Source organism: Macrotis lagotis, chromosome 4 (assembly GCF_037893015.1).
Source record: "Macrotis lagotis isolate mMagLag1 chromosome 4, bilby.v1.9.chrom.fasta, whole genome shotgun sequence".
Classification (NCBI taxonomy): Eukaryota; Metazoa; Chordata; class Mammalia; order Peramelemorphia; family Peramelidae; genus Macrotis; species Macrotis lagotis.
The window spans coordinates 31,053,527-31,076,269 of NC_133661.1; the positions used below are offsets into that span (position 1 = coordinate 31,053,527).

The 22,743-nt window shown below is 45.3% G+C and overlaps 1 protein-coding gene and 1 long non-coding RNA gene across 3 annotated transcripts in view; one reads left to right on the forward strand and one right to left on the reverse strand.

The window, feature by feature from the left end:
* Positions 1-22,743, forward strand: part of TSPAN15 (tetraspanin 15) — a 54,841-nt gene that overhangs the window by 5,837 nt on the left and 26,261 nt on the right. Inside the window, exons 2-3 of one of the 2 annotated variants that reach the window (XM_074232431.1) lie at positions 21,251-21,428; positions 22,043-22,228. In XM_074232431.1, the coding sequence (XP_074088532.1) occupies positions 21,423-21,428; positions 22,043-22,228 (192 nt within the window). In that variant the 5' untranslated portion in view covers positions 21,251-21,422. The remainder of the gene's footprint in view (positions 1-21,250; positions 21,429-22,042; positions 22,229-22,743) is intronic. The other variant, XM_074232430.1, reaches the window with a different exon arrangement.
* Positions 3,550-16,045, reverse strand: LOC141520685 (uncharacterized). Its single transcript, XR_012477699.1, has 3 exons — positions 15,993-16,045; positions 6,158-6,334; positions 3,550-4,572 (listed from the first exon to the last, which is right to left on the reverse strand). It is a non-coding gene; the product is annotated as an uncharacterized LOC141520685 (long non-coding RNA).

Sequence of the window (22,743 nt, forward strand, 5' to 3'; positions counted from 1 at the left end):
CATCGGTGGCCAAGTGAACTGGAACCAGTCTTCCCTTTTCTAAGATTGTTAGGTAGAAAACTGGAGTGGGAGAGCCCCTCCTTGGAACCTCTCCTCTAATGAAATCCCAGGTCAATTTAAAATAAAAGGTTGTTTTGTGGCTCAAATGAGATAGTGCTTGTAAAACATTTCATAAACCTGAATTGTGTTAGCTGCCATTTTTATAGGTTATCATTCCAGCAGAATGCTAAGGAGGGGGTCAGGGAAGACAGCCTGAATTTGAACTGGTATTTGGCATTGGACCTTGAAGAGGGAGGGTTCCGACAGGGAGAGATGAGGCGAGCTTGGAGTCCAGAAGTTCAGCGTTCAGGCTACCACAGACCCACTTTTACAAGTCACTTAATTTTTCTTGTTTTCAGTTTACTCATATGGTCAATGAAGGGGGTCAGCCTGGATGACCTCTGAGTTCCCATCCTCTTCTAATTGATGACCCTTGGATCATGAGGGAAAGAGTAGTCTTTGTTTGGGTCACCCAAAAGTTCATCAATCTTGGTGCTGGGCTCTGGGGATCCAGAGATAGGGAGGAACTTCTCATAGTGGAGAAAAATATGTTTTAAAAAATGACTGATGTGAAGCAGGAGGGATGGGAATTCAGGGAAGCCTGGAGAGATTTGCACGAACTGATGCTGAGTGAGATGAGCAGAACCAAAAAAACACTGTACACCCTAACAGCAATATGGGGGTGATGATCAACTTTGATGGACTTGCTCATTCCATCGGTGCAATAACCAGGGACAATTTGGGGCTGTTTGCAATGGAGAATACTATCTGTATCCAGAGAAAGAATCGTGGAGTTTGAAAAAAAAGACTAAGGACTATTACCTTTAATTTAGAAAAAAAATCTGATATCTTATTGTCTGATCTTGCTATCTCTTATTTTATGTTTCTTCTTTAAGGATATGATTTCTGTCTCATCACATTCAATTTGGATCAATGTATACCATGGAAACAATGTAAAGACTAACAGATTGCCTTCTGTGGGGGGTGGGGGGAGGGAAGTAAGATTAGGGGAAAAGTATAAAATTCAAAATAAATAAAATCTTAAAAGAAAATAACTGATGTGAAGGGAAGTGAGAGCAGAGTTGAGCAGAGACTTTGGAAGAGCAGGTTTACTCAATAGGTCCCCTGGGCATCTCAACTGACGCCATTGCTAGGATTGCAAACCAACATCCTCAGGAAAAGTGCTTTGGCCTCATAATTATATAATATTCTGAGCCAGCAGCATTGAGGTGAATGCATGTTCTTCAGAAGCTGTTTTCTTATTAAATTTAGTTTTTTTTTATTTTTAAATTTCCTAATATATTGGATTCAGAGGTAGGGAGAAGCCTCCCTCATTCCTTCCAATAGACTTTGGTGCCAATTAAAGATAATGTGAAATTACAGGTGAAAATGAGGCAAGGGATAGAACCTTAAAATGTAGAACATAGTATGGCAGAGCTGGAAAGGGACCTTAGAACATTAGAACTGTGAAGGACCATAGAATATAGAATGTAGACCTGGAAAGGGTCATAGAACATAGAACATCAGAGCTGTGAAGGATCTCAGAACATAGAATGCCCCATTGTGGAGTTTGAAGGGTCCTGTCATGAGAAATGGAAGGAGGGAGAATTTGTTATCATTAGAGTTGGAGGAGAGAGAGAGAGATAGGCTCTCCTGAAAGGCCTCTCTAGACTTTTCTGGGAAGATCTCTTGGTCTTGGAGGTCCTTGAAGGGAGAGCCTTCTACAAGGAGAGGTGGAGTTATGTTGGAGTAGAAAGTGTAGTTCAATTAAGGTATGAAGGATGGTAGCTTGGGTGGGTGGGTGAGGTCTTGGCTCAGTGTGAGTTCACATCATGATAGGGAACCAAGGAAATTCATATGATCTCAGAGGATGCTGGGAGGACAAGGAGATTGAGCAGGTAGGGACCTACTTATGGTCACACAGCTGATCAAACCAATCACTGATCCATCTGGAACTAGACCCCAGTGTCCTTCCTTAGCCCTTTCTCAGACCTTTCTCTTGCACTTGCAGAGCTGAGCAGAAAAGGAGCATCAATGGGACTGCAGCTGAAAGTGGAAAGTAGATCCTTGGAGATCCACTGGAGATCCACTTTGTTTCACCAATATAGAAGCTGAGGCCCAGAGAGTTTGCTTGCCCAAAGTTATACACCAAGCTAAAAAGAATAGAGCTAGGACTCGACTCTGGAGCCTTCCATGGTCTGAGGAGAGTTGTTGATAGTCCCTAGATTAAAATTGACCATCTAAAGCCCTTCCCTCTCTCATCCAAGGTGAAGTTCAATGGGTAGATTTTCTGTTCTTTGGGGGCCATACTTTTTGTGGGATCTAAGAACTGGAAACAAAGTAGATGCCCACCAGTTGGGCAATGGTTAAACACATCAGGGTCCATAAGCATAATGGAATATTTGTGCCATAAGAACTGCTGATTGCAAAGAATTAGAGAAGCTTGGGAAATCTTTTATGTACTAAGCAGAAGGAAGTAAACAAAATGTGGGAAATCTCCACTTAGCCTGTGTGCTGGGAAAGAATAAAAAGGGAAAACTGTGTGAGTATAATGGACATACTCCTCTGTGAAAAAGAATTGGGAATATATACTCTAGAATTTTTATTTTTTGTTTTGATTTGCAAGGCAATGGGGCTAAGTGACTTGCCCAAAGTCACACAGCTAAGTACTTCCTGACTCCAGGGTCAGTGCTCTATCCACTGCTCTGGAGTTTATTAATTATCTTTGTGCCTCCGCCCTCTAGGAGTTAACTTTTTATTTGGGAGATACCTAGTTTAGGAGATGCATTTAAAATAGGTGGAGGGTAACCTTAGTGGAGAATTGGGAAGAATTCAGCTAGGGTCCCAGTTAACCTTGGTGGTTGCCTCTCCCTTGTGATGCTCAGACAATCATTGTATTTGCTGGAAAGGCTAATTCCCTTGGGATTAGGGCTTTTTTCTGACAGGACTAATGATTTATTTTATTTGCTCCGGGATGTAGGAGTTTAAAGACACTTCCTTCCCTCTTTTTTTTTTTTTTAGAAGTGGGGTCCAGAGATGTAACGTTACTATATTATTGTTATGCAGAGTTATAGATGTAGCAAACTATGTAATACATTGACAGAAAACCTGAAGAACCTGAAAAATCTCTTAGCTTCTATTATTTTGAGATTCTGTGACCCCGATTTATCTTCCTTAATGAGTTCTTTTCTGGTGACTCTACCTGAGGCTTGGGTGGAGTTCTGAATAAACCTGATAAGCTGCTCCTCCAGAGGGATTTTTGTACCAGCCTGTTCCAAGATCAGGTGAAAAGTTTCTTGGGGCTTGGTCTGAAGACCGACCTGGTCTTTGAACTCTGAAGGTCTTTGAGTTTCTTTGTCTGAAAGTAGGTAACAGTCAGAATCCTAATGGACATTGTTACCAGTTCTTGGAGAAATTTAATAACATGATTTATCATAATCTATTTAATACATGTTTTTATTAATTAAAATCAATAAAAATTAAATATAAAGCATTTGAAAAAAAGCCAGTTTTAAAAATCAAGAGAGTAGCCCAGCAGGAAAATACAATTGCCATTTCCATTGAGAGTCAGTTTTATAGTTTCCTCATCTATAAAATGGGAATTATAGTAAATTCTTCACCTCCCATGGTGCTTCTGGGCAATGTGATGTGATAGGGACTTGGAGTAAAGACCACCTTTGAAAGAATTTGATCATCACTCAATCTGTCTGTCACTGAGAAATCTCCAAGACTTTCTGAATTACCAGTCTGCATTGCTGGGGGAAATTTGTACCCCTAGAATTCCCCACACTTGTGAAATCCTGTTAGCCTCTCCCTTCCACTCCCTGAGTTAGAGAGGGTTTTGAGATTACCCACATTTTTATACATTCTTCTTTGGGTGGCACGAGATATCTAGTCTCTCCATTCACAGATGAGGAAACAGGCCCAGATTGGTTCAGTGAGTTGTCTAAGGTCACACAGCTCATTAACTTCAGCTGCAGGAAGTAAGCCTGGGCTTTATGACTCAAAGCTTTCAGCATTCTGGCCACCAGGTCACCCCAAACTGATTAGAGAGCCTCACCTTAGGGAGCCTCAGCTTAAGAGACCCTCAGTTTATTGGAGCCTCACTTGGAGAACTTCAACTTAGAAAACCTTACTTAGAGAGGCCTCAGCTTGGGGAGCCTTACGTAGGGGGCCTCACTCAGAGAGCCTCACCTTAAGAGTACCTCACTTAGAAAACCTCACTGGGGAGCCTCAAAGGAAGCCTCACATAGAGAGTCTCAGCTTAGGGAGCTTCATTTAGAGAATCTCACTTAGGAAGCATCACGTAGAGGGCCTCGGCTCTGGGCAGTTGGTCCCTGGGTAGTCTACTCTTTTGGCCACAAGCAGATAATAAAGATTACTGAGGCAGGGAGAGAGGGGTTTTGGCCTGGGTTAGTGGAGGCTGGATGACAAAATCAGGACTCTGTGGGGTGAAGCCCATAGAGATGAAGCCGTTCTCAGAGCTGGGTCTCGGGGGTTGGCTCTGGATTTCAAGTGGCTTCCTTTCTTCCTCTTCCATGTAAAAAAAAAAAAGTTTTAAAGTTTATTGTTTTGCCTTCACACCCAGTTAGTGATTCCATGCCCCTACCCCTGTCCCCAGAACCAGTCTAATCTCTCTTCCCTCTGACATTCCTCTTCCTGTCCCCGGAGTCATCTCCCTTAGGGCCCATCTGCTGGTCTCTTCACCCCCCCCCGCCAAACTGCTGTTCTGCCAGAAGTAGGACCAAGAAGGCGTCTGTGACCCTGGGCTGCTTCCTAGGTTTCAGGTTTCCTCCAGGCTTGGATGGGATGGCCCCTAGAGCTTCCTTTTCCCCTTGGAGTTTCCCCTGCTATCTAGGGTGGGGTAGATATGGGTGGCTGAGGAAGGGACTCCCAGAGGCACTAGTCACCGTGCCAGCTTGGTACCAGTTTCCCTTGACCGGTTACAACCATCAACTCAGGTGGGGCTGTTGTGGGGGAGTGAAAAAGCTCTGCTTGTGACCCAGGACTCTGTGAGCCTCAGTTTCCCCATCTGTAAAATAGGGATCATAAATAAACTCCTACTCTTCCCTGGTTAGGAAGCTCCCGGACTGAGGCCAAGGACCTGGGGGTGAATCCTGGCTCTGGTGCTTGCAGGCTGGGTCCCCTTGGACAAGACTCTGAACTTTCTCTCTTTGGTTCCCCTCCATTGTAAAATGAGGAAATAACACCAGCTCCTAATTATGTAGTGTGTTTGGGCTTACAAAGTACTTGGTAAAGTGTTCTCTGGTTATTGGGACAAGTGTTGTCTGCCCCCATTTAACAGATGAAGAAGCTGAAGAGAAACATTTCAGAAACTTGAAAAGATTTGCTCAGGATGCTGTCCATGTCAGAAGGGTCCTGGCCAGAGCAGTGAACCTGGTGGCAATGAGGACCCAAGGAAAAGAAGATAGCACTAGCTGTTGGCCATGCCTCTTCCTATCTGTGTGACCTGGGGCCGGTCACCTCTCCTCTCTTTAAAATGAGAGGAGGGGCTAGCTGATTCCTAGGGTCTATTCCTACTTTAAATCTAGGATTTTATGATCTCTTTTATTTCAAACACCTTTCAGATCTTAAGGTTGTGTGTGACCTCATTTGGGGTTTTCTTGGGTAGAGATTCTGGAGTGGTTTGCCATTTCCTTCTCCTGCTTATTGACAGAAGAGAAAACTGAGGCAAACGGTCACCCAGTTGGGATGTGTCTGAGACCAGATTTGAACTTTGGGAAGATAGTCTTCCTGACTGCAGGTGCTTCCTTTGTGTACCTGTAGATTAGCTGTACCACGTAGATCACCCCTTAGCTGCCTTCTCCCTTTGGATAGAATGTAAGCTCCCTGAAGGCAGGGATTGTACCCCTGTGCTCTGGGCTCCAGTGAGGCTGGCCTCCTTCTGACACTCAGCATCCTTCTCCACATTTTCCCTAGGTTGTTCCCTGGACCTGGTGGCTCTCCTCCTCCTCTTTCCCCCCTGCCCCTCTTCTCAAATCCCACTTTCTGCTCTACAAGGCCAGCCTTGTCTTTGAGGTCTTCTCTGGCCTGTGGAGGTCTGGGAAGGACCCTGCTGACTGCATAGAAACAGAGGGAGAAGAGCCTTGCCTCTTACCTTGGAGGATCCTGCTTGGGGGACTGGGACCAGACACGATCTCTCTGGATTTCAGTTTTCTTATCTGTATAATGGGGAAGGGGCTGGGCTAGATGGTCTCTGAGAGTCCTTCTGGCTCTGGATCTTTAACCTTAGTGAGGCTGTTTCAGACACCGGCAAAGGGCTTCTCCAGGACTCCTGGATGGGAAGAGATGAATGTGGTTTGTCAGGAACATCAAGTGGGTACATAGCGATCAGCAGTCAGAGATAAGGCTGGGGCTCAGCCCAGTGGGTGCTGAGCTCTTAACAGAGGCTGACTGACTGGTTGGTTGACTGATTTGATAGATGGATGGAGGGCTGAATGGTTGGAGGGAGAGAGGGTGGGAGGCAGGCAGGCAGGCCCACCACAGGAGAAATGAGTGGAGGAGCCAAGCGGCTCCTCAGATGGTCCCCCAGACACCTGCTTCACCTCGAAGCTTCCTCCTGGCCCAGGCTGTCCCCCAGGGGAGTGACTTTTGACTCCTGCGGATGTGGGGGGAGGACTGGCCTTCACCCAGCAGTTGGCACTTTCCAGGGTCTTGGAGAAGGTTGACTGATAAAAGTGCTTTGATGAGGGCTCTCAGCCCTGTTTACTGAGAGGAGCTTGCTTGCCTGGGTTGAGGAGGAGGAGGAGGACTGAATCACCCATGTGACTCATCCTGCAGTGGGCCCTAGCCACACAAAGGAGGAATCAAGGGGCCCTGAAATCCAGTTATTCCTGAGTAATTCAATCAAGATTTCTACTGGGAAAATGCTACACTTTTTTCCCTTTCCAGGAGTTGTGACTGAGGAGCGCTGCCTTGGCATCAGGAAGAGTCCTGGGTTCCAATCCTCCCTCTGGGCCAGCCCTCTTGCTCTTCTGGACCCTTCAGTCCCCTCTATAAAGCAGAACTGGTACTAGCTTCTCTGTCTACAGGCAGGGGTGGCTGGGGGCACCAGGGGAAGATAAGCCTCCTGTGTCCATTCACTAATAATATCCTTCTTCCTGTCTAGGAGATGCCCCTGCCGGGGCACCCAGGCTGGACCACCATTTCAGGAGGGACCCCAGCCTTGCTCCCCTGGGGGGCTCTCCCTATCTTTTTCAACATCTCCCCTCCCTCCATTAGAATATAAGCTTCTTGAAGGCAGACTCTGTCCTTCTTGCTTATTCCAGGTTTCTGCCCAGTCCTTGGAGAGAAGTAAATTCTTAATAAGTACCTTCTCCATTATTCTCCTGGCCCCACCCTATGTGCTTTTTTGTGTAGCCCCAGGTAAATCATTTATCACTTGACCCCCTAAGACAAGTTTCAGAGCAGGGGGTGTCCTCCCCAGGAGTTATCCCTGTCCCCTTCCCTCCCATTCCCAGTAGGCCCCAGGTAGAGAACAGACCCCAAGTCGTTATTTGGGGAACTTTGGTTGAACACTTTCCTCCTCTCCTGGGCCTGGGTCTGGGGGTCCCAGGGCATGCTGTAAAAACAAGGGAGAAAGGGAAACAAGTTTCTAATTGCGGCTTTGCCTTTGACTCAATGACCAATCACTTCCCCTGGTGTCCTTTGTTTTCCTCATTTGTAAAATGAGAGCCCTGGTCTAGATACAGGAGGAGCGTGACCGGGTGGCTAGGTATAGGACTTGGATTCAGTAAGACCTGGATTCAAATCTAATCCAGATATTTATTGGCTATGCCATGGCGGATAGGTCTCTTAACCTATTGGGGTTTGACTCTCACTCTAGACACTTAGCTGTGTGAACTTAGCACCTGCTTCACAGGGCTATTGGGAGGATAGGATGAGACAGTGCGCAGCAAGTGGCTTTCCAACCTTAAAGGGTTATAGAATTGTTTGTATCATCGTTGCTTTTTCATTATGAGAGGATTTCTAAGTTCTCTTCCCAGCTTCCAGATTGGGCATCACAGAGTCATGGCTTTAGAGCAGGAAGGGGTCATAGATGTCATCTCCTCTAGCCCCCTTATTTTACACATGAGGAAACTGAGACTTAGTTAAGAGGCTCCTCCAATTTCACCCAGCTAGTAAGTATTGGAGCTGGATTGGACCCAGCTCCTCCAAGCCTGAACCGAGCTTTGTTCTGAGCTCTGGTCTGTTTCCAGTCCTGAGGATTTCAGTTCTACCTTCCTTCAATCACAGGCATCAAATCTAGAACCTCCAGAGACCATTCCAGCTCTGCAAGCTTACTGTGTGACCTTGGATGAGTCACCCACCAGACCTTGGCCTCCATTTCCACTTCTGTCAGATAGAAGGATTTGGGCTTGATGATTATAAGCATGTAGGTTGTAGAGCTGGGGGGGGCGGGGATACTTTAGAGATCATTTAGTCCAGTCCCCTCATTTTACAGAGGAGGAAACTGAAACCTGGAGGAGGAAGCAGCTTGTCCAAAGTCAACAGACAGGTGTCAGAAGTGATTTGAACCCAGACCCTCTAACTAATAAGTCTATTCTGTTCAGAACTCCAAGGACCCTTCACACTCTGATCCTATCTGATTTTTGGCCTTCAGACAAGTAGGATGCCTTTAATTCCATTTAATAGCTGATATCCTGGGTGGTCAGGGCCTTCCCTTGTGATAGTGAGAATGATGGGACCAGAAATCATCTTTCCTGTCCCTCAGACCAGTGTATCTTCCATTCCACCAAGAGACTTGGATGTTTATGATTGATAGGTCTGGCACATTCAACTCAACTAGCACCTTTTTTTTTAGTGGTTTTTTTTTTTTGCAAGGCGAATGGGGTTAAGTGGCTTGCCCAAGGCCACACAGCTAGGTCATTATTAAGTGTCTGAGAACAGATTTGAACCCAGGTACTCCTGACTCCAGGGCTGGTGCTTCATCCACTACGCCACCTAGCCGCCCCAACTAGCACCTTTTTTTTAAGGGATTACCAAGTCTACTCAGATCAGAGAACACAGAAATACCCGCAGCATCATTTCTAGGGCTTGTGGGCAGGGGAGGACCACTAATAACTGGGGACAATGGGTGAGGCCTTGTTGGGGGTGACATCCCTCAGCTGATCCTTGAAGAGAGCCAGGGCTCCCAAGAGAGGAGGTGCCAAAGGAGTGGGTGAGATGGAATGTCTCAGATGAGAAAGGCTGAGTTGGACAGGCTGGAAAGGCTGGAATGATGGGCATGAGAAGGGAGGCATGGGAGTCATTGGGACCTGGAGCCTCAGGAAATTCCATGATTAGATTTCTGCTTTGTCTGTGGCCCTGATGTGGGAGATGGAGAGAGTCAAGGAGAGGTAAGACTAGATCACTCCTGCAGTAGTCTAGTGAAGAGCTGCCTAAATTTCAGTTAGAGGCTGGTGAAAATCAAGAAAATAAATAAACCCTCTGAAATCTATTCATTGAACCCCTGGGTGGGGAGGCTCATGTTAAGTTTCTCAGATTAAGAATTTCTGTCTGTGTTCCAAAACTTCCAGCTCTGTCATAGGTGGATCACATTCTTTAGGATAAATCCATCAAAAAAGCTATTTCCATATTTTTCCTCTGTTGCCATTGCTGATCGCAACTCCCTCCATTCGTACTTCCCCACTATCATACACTATATTTTCTCTCTCCTTTCACTCTGTCCCTCTTCTCAAATGTGCTGTAGGGTAGCTGAGTGGTGCAGCAGACTGATCACCAGTCCTGGGCCCAAGCCCATATACCACCCCTTAGGCCCAGCATCCACCTGGCCCTGTGGTCCCAGACAGGCCGTCCAACCCCAGCCCTTTGTAAGAAGTAAAAAAGAAAATGTGTTATATCTGACCACTCTCCCCCACGGTCCATCTTCTCCTCCATCACTTACATCCCCCCCTTTCCCCCTGTCCCCCTTCTGTCCTTCTTATTCCAGATGTCTATACCCCATTGAGTATATTTGCTGTTTCCTCTCGGAGGCACCTCTGATGAGAGTGAAGGTTCCCTCATTCCCCCTTGCCTCCCCCCCTTCCATATCATTGCAATAGCTCATTGTAATAAAAAACTCCCCTCCCCCCATAAAAGAATTTCTGGTATAGAACAAATTCCAAATATAAGATAGAGGATTAGTTATTGTGCCTATATGTATGTGTCTTTCTGTTTTTTTAAGGACTCAACTTCATTATATTTTCAGTTGTGATTTCTCATCCTCTCCCCACCTTTTGAGAAAACAAGAAAAACAAACATGTATAGTCATGCAAAATAAATTCCCAAATTGACCATATTCAAAAAAAAGGAAATAATTTGCTTCATTCTGCACTCTGACTCCATCGGTCCTTTATCTGAAAATGGGCAACATGTTTCATCATGAATCCTTTGGGATCCTGATTGGTCATTGTGTTGACCAGAGTTCCTAAGTCATTCATAACTGATTATCCTGCAATATTGCTATCATCATGTAAATTTGCCCTCCTGGTTCTTCTCACTTCAATTTGTATTAGTTTGTACAAGTTTTCCCAAATCTTTTTGGACCCCCCCCTTCATTTCTTAGAGAACAGCATTTTATCATGTTCACATGCCATAACTTGTTTAGTCATTTCTACTTGTTATTTCCTTTGTTTACTATCTTGACCAATCTTTTGGATATGGAATGGTATGCCCAGGTCACACAGCTAGGAAGGGAGTGAGGCTGGATTTGAATTCAGGTCTTCAGTGACTCCAAGTCCTATATTGTGCCACCTCGCCATCCCCAACATCACATACATAGTCAGCTTGTGAATTCAAATTTTCTGCCTGAAGATCTAGTGTTGTTTAACTGTCCCTAACCTGAAAGGGCTGCCTCTGGAGGGAGTGGAGATGGGAAACATAGTTGGTGCTTAATAAATGTTTGTTGCCAAGAATTGAGACTGACATTAGACCTAAAACAGTCCTGGAATCCTTGAAATGAAGAGACCTCAGTGGCCATCTCATCCACTCTTGTCCAATCCAACAGAGAAGTGGTTAGGCATGTGCTCTTGGCTTCTTTTAAATGTTATCTCTGAGACTGAATTAGCAGCTCCTTGAGGACAGGAATTGTTCTTCATTTTGTCTTTTTTATTTGGTTTGCAGTAGTATTTCCGGGAACTTCCTCTTGTTTTGGCGCTGGCCTTTCCCAGGTTCCTTTTTTGGGGTGCTCAATGCATCCTGATAGTTGGGTCAGGAGACAGAGTTTCCTGGACTGACCCCTCCCTGGGAAGCTGCCATCATCCCCTGGCCACTTTTCCTAGGATTCATTTATGATTTGGGCTTCTGTGTTTGTTTTTAGTTTGTTTTCACCCTTTAAAAAGAGGAAAGGAAGGAACCAGTAAATAGTAATGGGGAAAAACTCAGTAAACTAACAAAAAAAAGTGGAAGTAGATGTCAGAAGACCTGGGTTCAAGACTCACGCTGCCAATGATCAGATTTTTGGATAAACTCTTTCATTTCTGGGCTTCAGAAAGTAGGAAGATGAATTAGATCAAAGGCTGTTGGCCCGAGGCCCATAAAAACAGTTAAAAAATCTTTTGATAATTGTTTTTCAATATAATTGGCTTCCTTTGTAGGTAGTCCTTTATGGATTTATTCTGAGAAGGGTCCATAGGCTTCCCCAGACTATCACCCAAGGGATCTATGATACAATAAGATTAAAATACCCCTGAGTCTAGATGGTCCCCAAGGACACCATCATTTCCAAAGTCTGCTTTTTTATTCTCCTATATTCATCCATTCACTATTAGGGATTCCCAGAATAGATTGTTGACCATCTGATGCACTTCCCAAAGGAATCCTCGCTATAACACATTTAGTGATGGAATATTGGAATCTCAAACACTTAATGACTGTGGGACACTGGGCAAGTCCTCTCTGACTCAGTTTCCTCATGTGTAAAATTGTGATAAGAAAACGTTTCCCTCACAAGGTTATTTTGAGAACCCAGTGGCATAACCTAAGCAAAGCACTTTTCAAACCTTAAGCCCCTACACATGCTGCTGTGATGATTGGGTCCTGGAATTCCATTCCAGGGGGTGCTGTTGACCACGGGCAGCCCAGGGGTCTCTGGATTCTCCTGGAGGGTCTTTGGGCCAGGATGGATTAGTCTTCAAGGGTGATTCCCAAGGTAGGACTACGGTGGCATCCCTAGTGATCTTACTGATATCATTTCAGGGTCACAGGACTAGAGCTGGTGGGGGGCAGTTAGAGTCCATCTAGTCCAAACTTTCCATTTTCCTGGGTGAGGGGAAGGAACTTGCCCAAGGTCAGCCAGGTTTGAAGTAATTCAGCCAAGATTTAAACCCAGGACCTTTAGCTTCAGATCTTCCCCCTTTAATTCTGTCATTGAGTGAGATGTCAGAGAATTGATGCTGAAGTGTCCAATAGACTTGTGCTGGACCCTGGGAAAGAGCTCTTTACCCCCCCCCCCAAGAACTTTTATACTATAGGGGGGAGCTATACCCAGAGAAGTAGATGAATAGAGTGCCAGAGGAACTCTGGAAGGGGGTAGGCTTGGCACAGATCTTGTAGGAGCTGACCCTTGGGCTTTGAGGGAAGCCCAAGATGTTGAGAGGTGGAGGGAGAGAATTCTTACCCCCCCAACACACACACACACACACACACACACACACACAACACACAACCCACCCAGCACAAAGCAAGACTCAGAATGTCCAGATGAAGCTGGCAGAAGGACCCGAGTCAGGCTGTGAGGGCTGCCAATGCCAAACAGCAGAGACCCCGCCAGGGGAATCACTGCCACGGTTCAGGTCATAGTGGCAGCCAGGCAGAGAGAGGTCTGAGGCTGGGAGTCTAGTGAGTTCTATGACCCAATCCAGAGGAGAGATGGGGAGGGTCCTTATAGGGGTCTTAGGAAGGAGAAGGGGCTGATGGGATGTGGGGGATGAGGGAGCTGGAGGAGGCAAGGATGACTCTAAGATGGTGAACCTGGGTGATTCCAGGAGCAGGGTAGGGTATCCTGTTTGAGATTTGTAGAATCTGAGCTGCCCTAGCAGCAGATTTCTTTTTTTTTTTGTTTGTTTGTCTGTTTTTGCAAGGTCACACAGCTAGGTAATTATTAAATGTTTGAGGTCACATTTGAACTCAGGTCCTCTTAACTCTAGGGCCTGTGCTCTATCCACTGTGCCACCTATTGCCATTGCTCCTCTGCAATGGATTTCTTTTTTTTTTTTCAGATTTTTTTTTTCAAGGCAATGGGGTTAAGCGGCTTGCCCAAGGCCACACAGCTAGGTCATTATTAAGTGTCTGAAGTCGGATTTGAACCCAGGTCCTCCTGACTCCAAGGCTGGTGCCCTATCCACTGCGCCACCTAGCCGCTCCTGCAATGGATTTCTGAACCTCCCTTTGTGTCTGGCCCTCCTTGGACAAGCAGTCTGGTGAAACCTGTGGGTCCCTTTTCACTGGGATTTTTTTAAATACATAAAAAATACAGAATTATAGAGGAAATTAATTAAACTGAGATACAGCTTTCAGAATGTGCTTTAAAAGGGTCCTAGACCTTAGACTAACAAGCCTTAGAGGCCTAGGATCCATCTAGAAAAGGCTGGTGTCAAATGGCTGGCCTGAGGAGATTGTAAGGGACCATGGCGCAGTTCTGCCCAGTAACCACTCTGAAGTGTCCGCCATATGCACGGGGTCACTGTGGGCCCTGGGGGTCTGTTGGAGGCAGACCAATGACCAGATTGTGCTGGGAGGGGGGTGTGTGGGGGAGAATAGAGGAGGATGAACCCAGAGGGGGACTGTAAATGGGGACGGGAGGCAGATTAGCCCCTGCCTGACTGTAAAAATAATTGTAAAAATAATGACAGCAACAATCATGTGATATAACAAATAACAAAACCCACATTGTCATCCTTGAGGGTTGCAAAGGGCTTCACCTAAGTTATTTTAGTTATAATGAGAACCAGATGAGTGTATCTATTAATCTATGTGAACACATTTACACAGCACCATGTTAGTGACATTATTACTGTGGTTATCATCTCCCATACCTCGTGTCTCACTTAGGATCTCACGTCTGAGACTGGAAGAGACCTCAGAGGTTCTGTCCTGTTGCCCAACTTCCTCATTTGAAAGGGGAGGAAGTAAGAAGCTGAGGACCCCCCCGAGGTCACTTAGGATCATAGACCCAGAAAGGAGCTTGGAGCTTAGAGGCCTCCAGTCCAGGGCTGTCATATTCAAAGAAATGAATCCTTAAGGGCAATGGACTTAGGAAATCACAAATTAGCATTACCCTTGTTTTTCTTATTTTGTTAAGTATTTACCAATGAGAATTTTATGTATTTTGGCTTTTTTTGTGATCAGAGAGGGTGTGAAATCTTTCCCTTCCTTTAGCCCCTCTCCCACCCATTAAGAAGGTAAGCAATATGAAATTATTTTTACATAGAAAATCATGCAAAACCTATTTCCATATTAGCTGTGTTTCAAAAAAAATAAATAAACAAACAAGTGAAAAAAGTCTTCTTCCATCTGCATGCATAGCTGGTATGGGCCTTTGAAATTCTCTTCCCAACAACCTCAGCCCTAGAGAGTATCTGATAGTGCTGATTTGGTCCAACCTCCTCATTTTTGCAGATAAAGAAACTGAGGACCAGGCTAAATGACTTGCCCAGGGTCATACAGCTAGTAAGTGGCAGGCCTGATATTTGAACCCAGGTCCTCTGGTTTCATCTCCAGCATTCTCCCCACTGCATCTGGCGTTGGATGTCTCCTCTACTGGGAGGGACTGGGCTACCTTGTTTTCTGAGGGCAAGTAGAGAGACTCCTATGTGTTGGAATGAATGAAAAGAAATGATTAAGTACTAAGTCAGGGATAAATAGAAAGAAAGTCTCCTGGGGCTCAGGAGACAACTCATACAAGGTGATGCAGTGGAACGACCTCAGGCACTTTTTTAACTGTGTGAACTTGGCCAAGTCATCTAACCTCTATTTACCTCATTTGCTCATCTGTAAAATGGGGATAATAGCCCCTCTAAAGCCCAGGGTTGATGTGAGGATGGAATGAGATAATGTTTGTAGGGGGCCTAGCTATAGGTACTATAGATGAGAGCTGCTTTTATTATTACCAAGTCCCATAATAAGGGATTGTTGGAATGAATTGAATTCCCAAGGCTGATCCTGGGAAAATCAATCCTTGTTTGTGAAAACCAGAGAAACTGCTTTGGAGCCATCTGGGAGAAATGGACTCTGATGGTGGGGGCTGGGAGGGGCTGCCTCTGGGTGGGGGGTTCTTTCCAGCTGACAGGCCCGCTGGCCTGGCCTGGGGGAGCAGCTTCTTATTTTCAGACTGGAGAGGGTGTGGGGTATCATATGCAGGAGAGGGTAATGGAAACCCTGACCAGCCTTCCTGGGGAGCAGCTGTCTGCTGGGCAGGCCCTTGGCCCGGCCCTTGACTAAACTTAGGAGAAGTCCTAGCAGGACCAGGGGAGGCTGCTTTTGTAACTTTAGTACCACTAATTAGAATGATTAATTGTAACTTTAATAATGTAATTAGAATGATTAACCATCAGAACTGACATTTATGATGATTAAGAACCAAGTGGCCTCCTTGTGAAAGAGCTTCAGGATACCATAGTCGCTACAGTGCATATAAAAACAGATATTTAATGAAACACAAAATTAAATTTGTTTTTTATGTAGGATACTTTTAATGCCGTAGTAGTAGTGGTGGTGGTTTGATCCTCACAACCCTCCCTGGGAGGTAGGGGTCATTGTCATCCTTATCTAACAGATGGGGAAACTGAGGCAAATAGAGGCGATGTGACTTTCTCAGAGTCACACAAGTAACAGGGTCAGTCCGTGGCAGTATTGAATTTTCATCCAACACCCTGGGTCACCTAACATTTATAAAATTATATGGTACAGCTGAGAGGTTAAGAAGCAAGGCAAATGTATGTTAAGTGACTTACTGATCACAGCAGTCTTGTACTGAGCGCTTGCTCAATGAAACAGTCCCTCCAGGAGATTACATTCTGAGGAGGAGGGGCAACAGGAACCTAGGTTAATACAGAATAAAGAGAAGAAGAAAAAGGATTAGTTTCCTAGTCTCATCTGACTCCCTCCCCCAGCATTCCAGCCCAAACTGGCTTTGTATTTATTCCAACTACTCCCTGCCCTTCCCATCCTCAACCCTGAATGTGGTTTTCTAATGAAGGAAACTGAGACCAGGACCTTTTGTCCATAGCAATTTGTCTTCAAGATTGAGATTTTTAGCCAGGGTCCATGAACTTGATTTTCAAATGAAGTATCCATTTCAGGAACTATACTTCACTGTAATTGGTTTCCTTTGTAATCCTCTGGATTAGATTCATTTAAAAACCTGACTCAGAGAAGGGGTCCATGGGTCACCAGAATGACTGCCCATGGGGACCAGAAGACCAAGGCAGAAGGAGATTCAATTACCAAGACCCTGAGGCTTTGAGCCTGCGCCATATTCTGCCGGGAAGGGGAGTTGGTGTTACTCATTTTGACTTGGGGTGTGTGTGTGTGTGTGTGTGTGTGGAGGGGGGTATTTTTCCCTTACCCATGCTCCCCACTCCGCAAGCCTTATCCCGGGTGCCATCACCACTGAAAAATGAGTTGTTTGTTTCCTGTTGCGGATGACTGAGCCCTATAATTAGCCAAGAGTGCCCGGCAAGGGATTTGAGGCTGGCAGAAATCCCTATGCATAGAGAGAAACATAAAATATGGTTGACAAAGGAATAGAGAATTAGAGTTTTCAATCTTGAAGTTGCAGAAAGGGATTTTATGGGGTCCCAGACCTCAGTGTTCCTCACACTGACCACTGAGAAGTAACTCCAGCTAGGCTGGAACTATGATAAGCTGATGGAATGTCTTCTGACCTTCTCCTACTCTCTCACCCTCCTCCAGTGAGGTCTGGGGAGCCAGGAGAGCCTGGCCTGCCCATTTTTTTTTTTTTTTTGCCACCTAAACTGAAACCTTCTCTTTTGTTTAATGGGGTCAAGTGGAAAGCCCATTCTGTCTTTGTGACACAGTGCTGCAGTCCTGGTCCCTAGAGGATGCCGGTCCTGAAAATACCTGTTGATGGGAGGGTTGATTTCTAGAAGTTGGGAGACCCAGCTATCCTCTTAGCTCACTGTGTGACCATAGGCATCTGAGTGGACCTCATGTGGTCATCCTTAAAAAGAGGAGCTTGGCCCAGGGGAGCTTGAAGATTTTTCCAGCTGTCCAACTGTGTCCCATCTTGTTCCTCTCAAGATAACAAGATTATTTCTGATTTTTCTTTTCTAGATTTTCACATTTTGAAAAGAAGCTAACTTGAGAATAAGAACATTTCTTTGTCTACCTTTTCAGTATAGCTCAGCTGAGGTATATTGGATGGAACCTTCCATCATGATGTGGAAGATAGGTTGGTTTTCTAGCTGGTGTGTTCTAAACTTAGTATTAGGAGGACCTGGATTCAAAACTAGCCTCAGACACTAGTGATTGATCTCAGTTTCCTCATCTTGTAAAAAAACTGGTGATGCCATATCACCTACCTCCCTGAGTTGTTATGGAAATAAAATGAGCTTTGTAATTCTTAAGGCTCTCAATAAATGTGAGCCACTATAAATGTAGGGAATAAGAATATCGCATGTGGCGTCTTGGGACACTTGAAACAGTTACTAACCTTGTGACCCTGAGTCAGCTGCTTAACTTGTTTGCCTCAGTTTCCTCCTCTGTAAAATGGGAATATAATCATAGCCCCTGCCTTTCATAGTTAATGTGAGATCTAATAAGATAAAACACAAGGAGTACCTTGCTAAATACTCACTATTATTATAACTGCCGCTGCCCTTACCAACACAGTGGCTGCTGCCCATCTCTCCTCATTTTCCCAGGAGTGTTGGTAGGCACCAAAGCTCTGTATTCTTGGCCTGGTTATTGCCCCTAGGACAGGTGGCCCAAGGACTGATGTTACTACATAAATAGATCTGGAGATTATTATTATCTAGCAGGAAGTTGTCTCAGTGACTTCATGGAGCCCATGGCCTCAGTCCTGACCGTTCCAGGCAGACCATTTGTCTACCTCATTTTGGTTGTCCGGTGGTAGAGATGGGAATCACAGAATGTCAGAGTTGGAAGGGACCTTCTTAGAGATCATGATCAAGATAAGAAAAATGGAGTCTTAGAAGAGTCTAGGTTATACATCAAGGAAATGATGGATTAGAACTAGAACCCAAGTGCTCTTATTTGTGTCTAGTGATCTTTCCATTTTACCAAACTGAAGGCCTGGGGTGAGGGTGGGGAATCTGATTTTTTGTTTTGTTTTAGGGCCTTTTGATATCTCGCCCCACTTTAAAAAAAGCCCAACCAAAAAAAAAGCCAATAAAATTGTTTTTAGACATTTTCACTTTATTTTTGCATTTTCATATTTTTTTAATAAGCTGAGGAGAGCATTATCTGAGCAAATCATATTGTCCTTCTTTTTCTAAACTAGAAAACAGAGGCCAGGTGGACCCAGCTGCGATCTAGTGGCTGGTCTTTGAGTCTGGAAGCTGGAGATTCCGTCCCTGCCTTTGGCTTAGACTAATCACTTAAGCCTTGGGTGCCCCAGAGACCTTACACTTGAAACGAATTGCCGATTTACTTCCTTGGAGAGAGTCTCGTTGGGGCTCAAAGGCTTGAGGAAGTCACCTGGTCAGAGCAATCTCCCCCCCTTCCCCCAGCCCCAGCCCCAGCCCCCAGATTAAAATGACTCTTATGTTTGTAAGTGATACTTAGAAAGAAAGAAGGAATTTTTGTGGTTTTTGTTTCTCCCAGAAAACTGGAAGCATTCCACATTTGGGCCTTCTCATCAACACTCTGTGGTATCCACAGAGAATGTTTGCACCCCTGCTGAGGAAGAGAAAAGGGTGAAATTCCAACAAAAGAGCCCCAAATTAGTCCAAAGGAAGTGGAAGACTTCCTGAGGAAGAGGCTATTGGGCCGACTGACCGGTTCCTGAAGAGATCAAGGCCAGGGGACCAGCCTTCTGCAGCATCTCTTTGTAACAACAGAAGAAGGAATGTTCATTCTGGGCTTGGGGGTTGTTTGGGGATGCCCAGGGCTGTTTGAGTTCCTTATAAACCTTAAAATTACAGAATTGCTAGCCCGTGGACTTTTTGGGAGACTCGTGACTTCATAGGCAACCTCTCGTTCTAGCCCTTGGACTGGGGTTGTCTTGGCCAAGCCTTCCTCAAACAGTTCCTTCCCCAGAGCCTGGCTCTACATGGATACACAGGAAATTAGTTGCATCTGAAAACTTATTTTTATTATGTTCTCATCTTTTGGGGCTTGAGGTCCAGGAGGTGATCCACTAGTCTTATTGGAATCAGATTTTACTCCTTGGGATCTTGGAATCTTAGAGGCAGGGCAGAGATGGACTTTGATTTTGTCTTATCAATAAACATTTATTAGGCACTGTGCTGAGTAAGCCTTGGGGTTTAAAAAAAAAAAGAGGCTAAAGACAGTCCCTGCCCTTAGGGAACTTACATTCTGGTGTCTCTGTGGGTAACTCTTTGGCGGTCACCTCATTTCATGTCATTTGTGCTATAGAGGTCTTTATAGAGGTCTTCTTGACTCTGGTACTGACACTGTATACATTGGACCAATGAGTTCAAATCCCGCCTCAGACACTAGCTGGGTGACCCCGGGCAAGTTACTTCACCCTGTTGGCTTCAGTTTCCTCATCTGTAAAATGAGCTGAAGGAGGAAATGGCAAACCACTCCAGTATCTCTGCCAAGAAAACCCCAAATGGAGTCACAGAAGACACAAACACATCTGAAACAATTGAACAACAGCAACAAAAATGTTAAAAGATCATGTGGGCCCAGTGCCTTGGATTCAGAAGACCTGGGTTCAACTCCTCTGTCTGTGTGACCTTGGACAAGTCACTTAAACTTCTCAGGTTTCCAGGCAACTCTCTCAGATGATATGCATTACTAATGAGTTTTTGATCCCTATTGATGGGAAAAGAGAGAGAGTGCTCCTTTCTTCAGCCCCTAATGGAATCATATGTCTGAATCCTGAAGAAATGCCCATGTCTGTGCCCTTGCAGCACTTGGATAGTTTGGTTCTAAGCTTTTTTCCCTTCCTCTTGTACTTTCAAAGAGAAGGATCACTAGAATCAGAGTACCCCAGGTGCACTAGAGATGGTCTCACTGGAGTCAGGAAGACCTGAGTTCAAATTCAGTCTCAGACATCGAGAGGCTGCCTATGAAGTCACAAGCCTTCCAGGAGAAGTCCGCAGCTGGGTGTCCCTGGGCAAGTCACTTCACCTCTGTCTGTAAAATTGGAATAATAATAACAGCCCTCTCGTCTCCCAGGGTTGTTGTGAAGATCAAGTGAAATCATTCCGGGGGTCTGGCGCATAGTGAACACCATAGAAATGTCAGTTATCATCATCATTACATCATCGTCTACCGGAGATTCTCCATGTTTTATGGAAATATGTTTCTAGCTTTGGAGGAGCCATTGATGGCCATCGCTTGAGGCAGGGGAAAGGCAGAAAAAAGTGTCATGGGCTATTTTTGAGCCTGCTTGTGTGATGACCTATCTTTGGCAAATTATGTACTTCTCTTGTTAAAATGTTTACCTAAATCTTTGGTTGGCATGCCAACCCCTTCTATCTGACTCTTCATCCACATGCTTCCAGTTCTGTGGAACGAAGAGGGACAGCCCATTAAACAAACAGCTTGTTCAAATGAACTAACTCAGATGTTGCCACCTCCCCTGGAGAAGGATTATCTAGAAAGACCCGCCCAGAGAGACATGGGATTCTTTGGACCTCTCATTGGACTTTTTGGATGTGAGAATTGAGTAGCAAGCTCGTGGAGGAGTGAGTGGCTTCTATTCCCAGGACTTAGGCAGAGTCAGATGAGGGAAAAAATCAAACCCTGCTTCTGAATATGTCAAAGCAATCTCCAGCATTCTGTATCTAGACAGCTAGATATATCCAGAATTTCTGAAGTTCTAGGTGTATCTAGGAATATTCCTATGGGAGTCTCCAGGTTTCTAGGTATATCAAGGAAAGCCTGCCTAGAACTCTAGGAGGTTCTGTGCTTTTTAAGCTATCTACAGGGACCATATCAAGGAAAGATATAGGGTCAGGGTAGATCTAGGAACACAGATTTAGAGCTGGAAGGAAACTTGGAGACCACCGAATCCAACCCTTTCATTTTACAGATGAGGAAAGAACTGGCGAAGGGAGATGACCTTCCTGCATTAACAAAGCTAATGAGAATCCGAGGTAGGATTTGATCTCAAGTGTTTCTGACTCAAGTCTCAAGTTCGACCTACCCACAATACTGCTTTGCTGCCTCTTCTTTTGTGACTGGTTCTAGGTCTACCAAGGAAAATGCAGGTGAATCTTGGTTTCTAGGTTTATTTAGGAGTCTCCCTGTGGCTGGTTCCAATGCTGAGAGTCTCAACTCAAACACCACCTCCTGCAGTAGCCCCCCTTCCACCAGTTCCCCAGCTGCTAATATCTCCTCCTCCTCCTCCTCCATCTGCTCTGTAGACTACTTATATGGATGTTGTCTCCTCCATTAGAGTGTGTAGGAACCGTTTTTGTTTTTGCTTCTTCTTCCCCCTCTTTGTCATGGTGCCTGTAGCTTCAACTTCACACACTTAGGTGATGAGAGGCTACATGACCTAGTAGGTCAAGAACTGACCTCAGAGCCGGGAAGGCCTGGGATCAAATGTTCCCTCAGACACATAGAGGCTGTCCCTTAACTCCTCGAGACTTGAGGCCCGTCTCTAAGACCAAGTCACAGAGAGGGTGCTGCCCAGCACTGGGGCAGGGACTTCTTGGAGCAGTGACGTCACAGGGGCCAGTTCTGTTACCTTTGTCCAGTACATCTTGTCCTCCTGGCCTGTTTCTCTTGACCACCGTAAAGACAAATCTGTCATTTTATTTTTTTCTCTCTCATTTTTATGTTGGGGAAAAAAAGTCACATTTGCTTTCTCTGCTTGCAGTTTATCGGGGCCTTAATCCTCTCTGTGGGGATCTATGCAGAAGTTGAACGCCAGAAATACAAAACTCTTGAAAGTGCCTTCCTCGCTCCTGCCATCATCCTCATCCTTCTCGGGGTTGTCATGTTCATCGTTTCCTTCGTGGGGGTCTTGGCTTCCCTTCGGGATAACTTCTGTCTCCTCCAAGCGGTGAGCCAGTCCTTGTTGCTCTTATCCCCTGCTCCTACCCTCTCCCTGTCTTGTCCTTCTGCCCTCCAGGGCAGGACCGGGCATCCTGGATGTGGGAGGTTGGTGCACTTGGGCTGGAGAGTGTGACACCCAAACCCCAGGTAAATAACTGGGCAGATACACAAAATAGAGGGCAGGTGATCTCTGAAGGGGAAGACCTCCCAGCAACTCCTGGGGAGGGATGGGGAAAGGCCTCCTGCAAAAGGAGGGGGTCAGAGCAGAATCTTGAAAGGACATGTATCTCTAAAGTCATACATTTTAATAATTTTAGCTAGCATTCACATCACGCTCAAAGGCTTTCAAAGCCTTGGTGTTTATCATCTATTTGAACCTCTCCACAGCTGTCAAGTTGATTATCCACATTTTCTGTTATTCACATTTTACAAATGAAAAAAACTGAGGCAGAGAGGTTAAGTGACTTGCCCAGGGTCACACAGCTAGTAAGTGTCTGAGGGTAGATTTGAACTTGGGTCTTC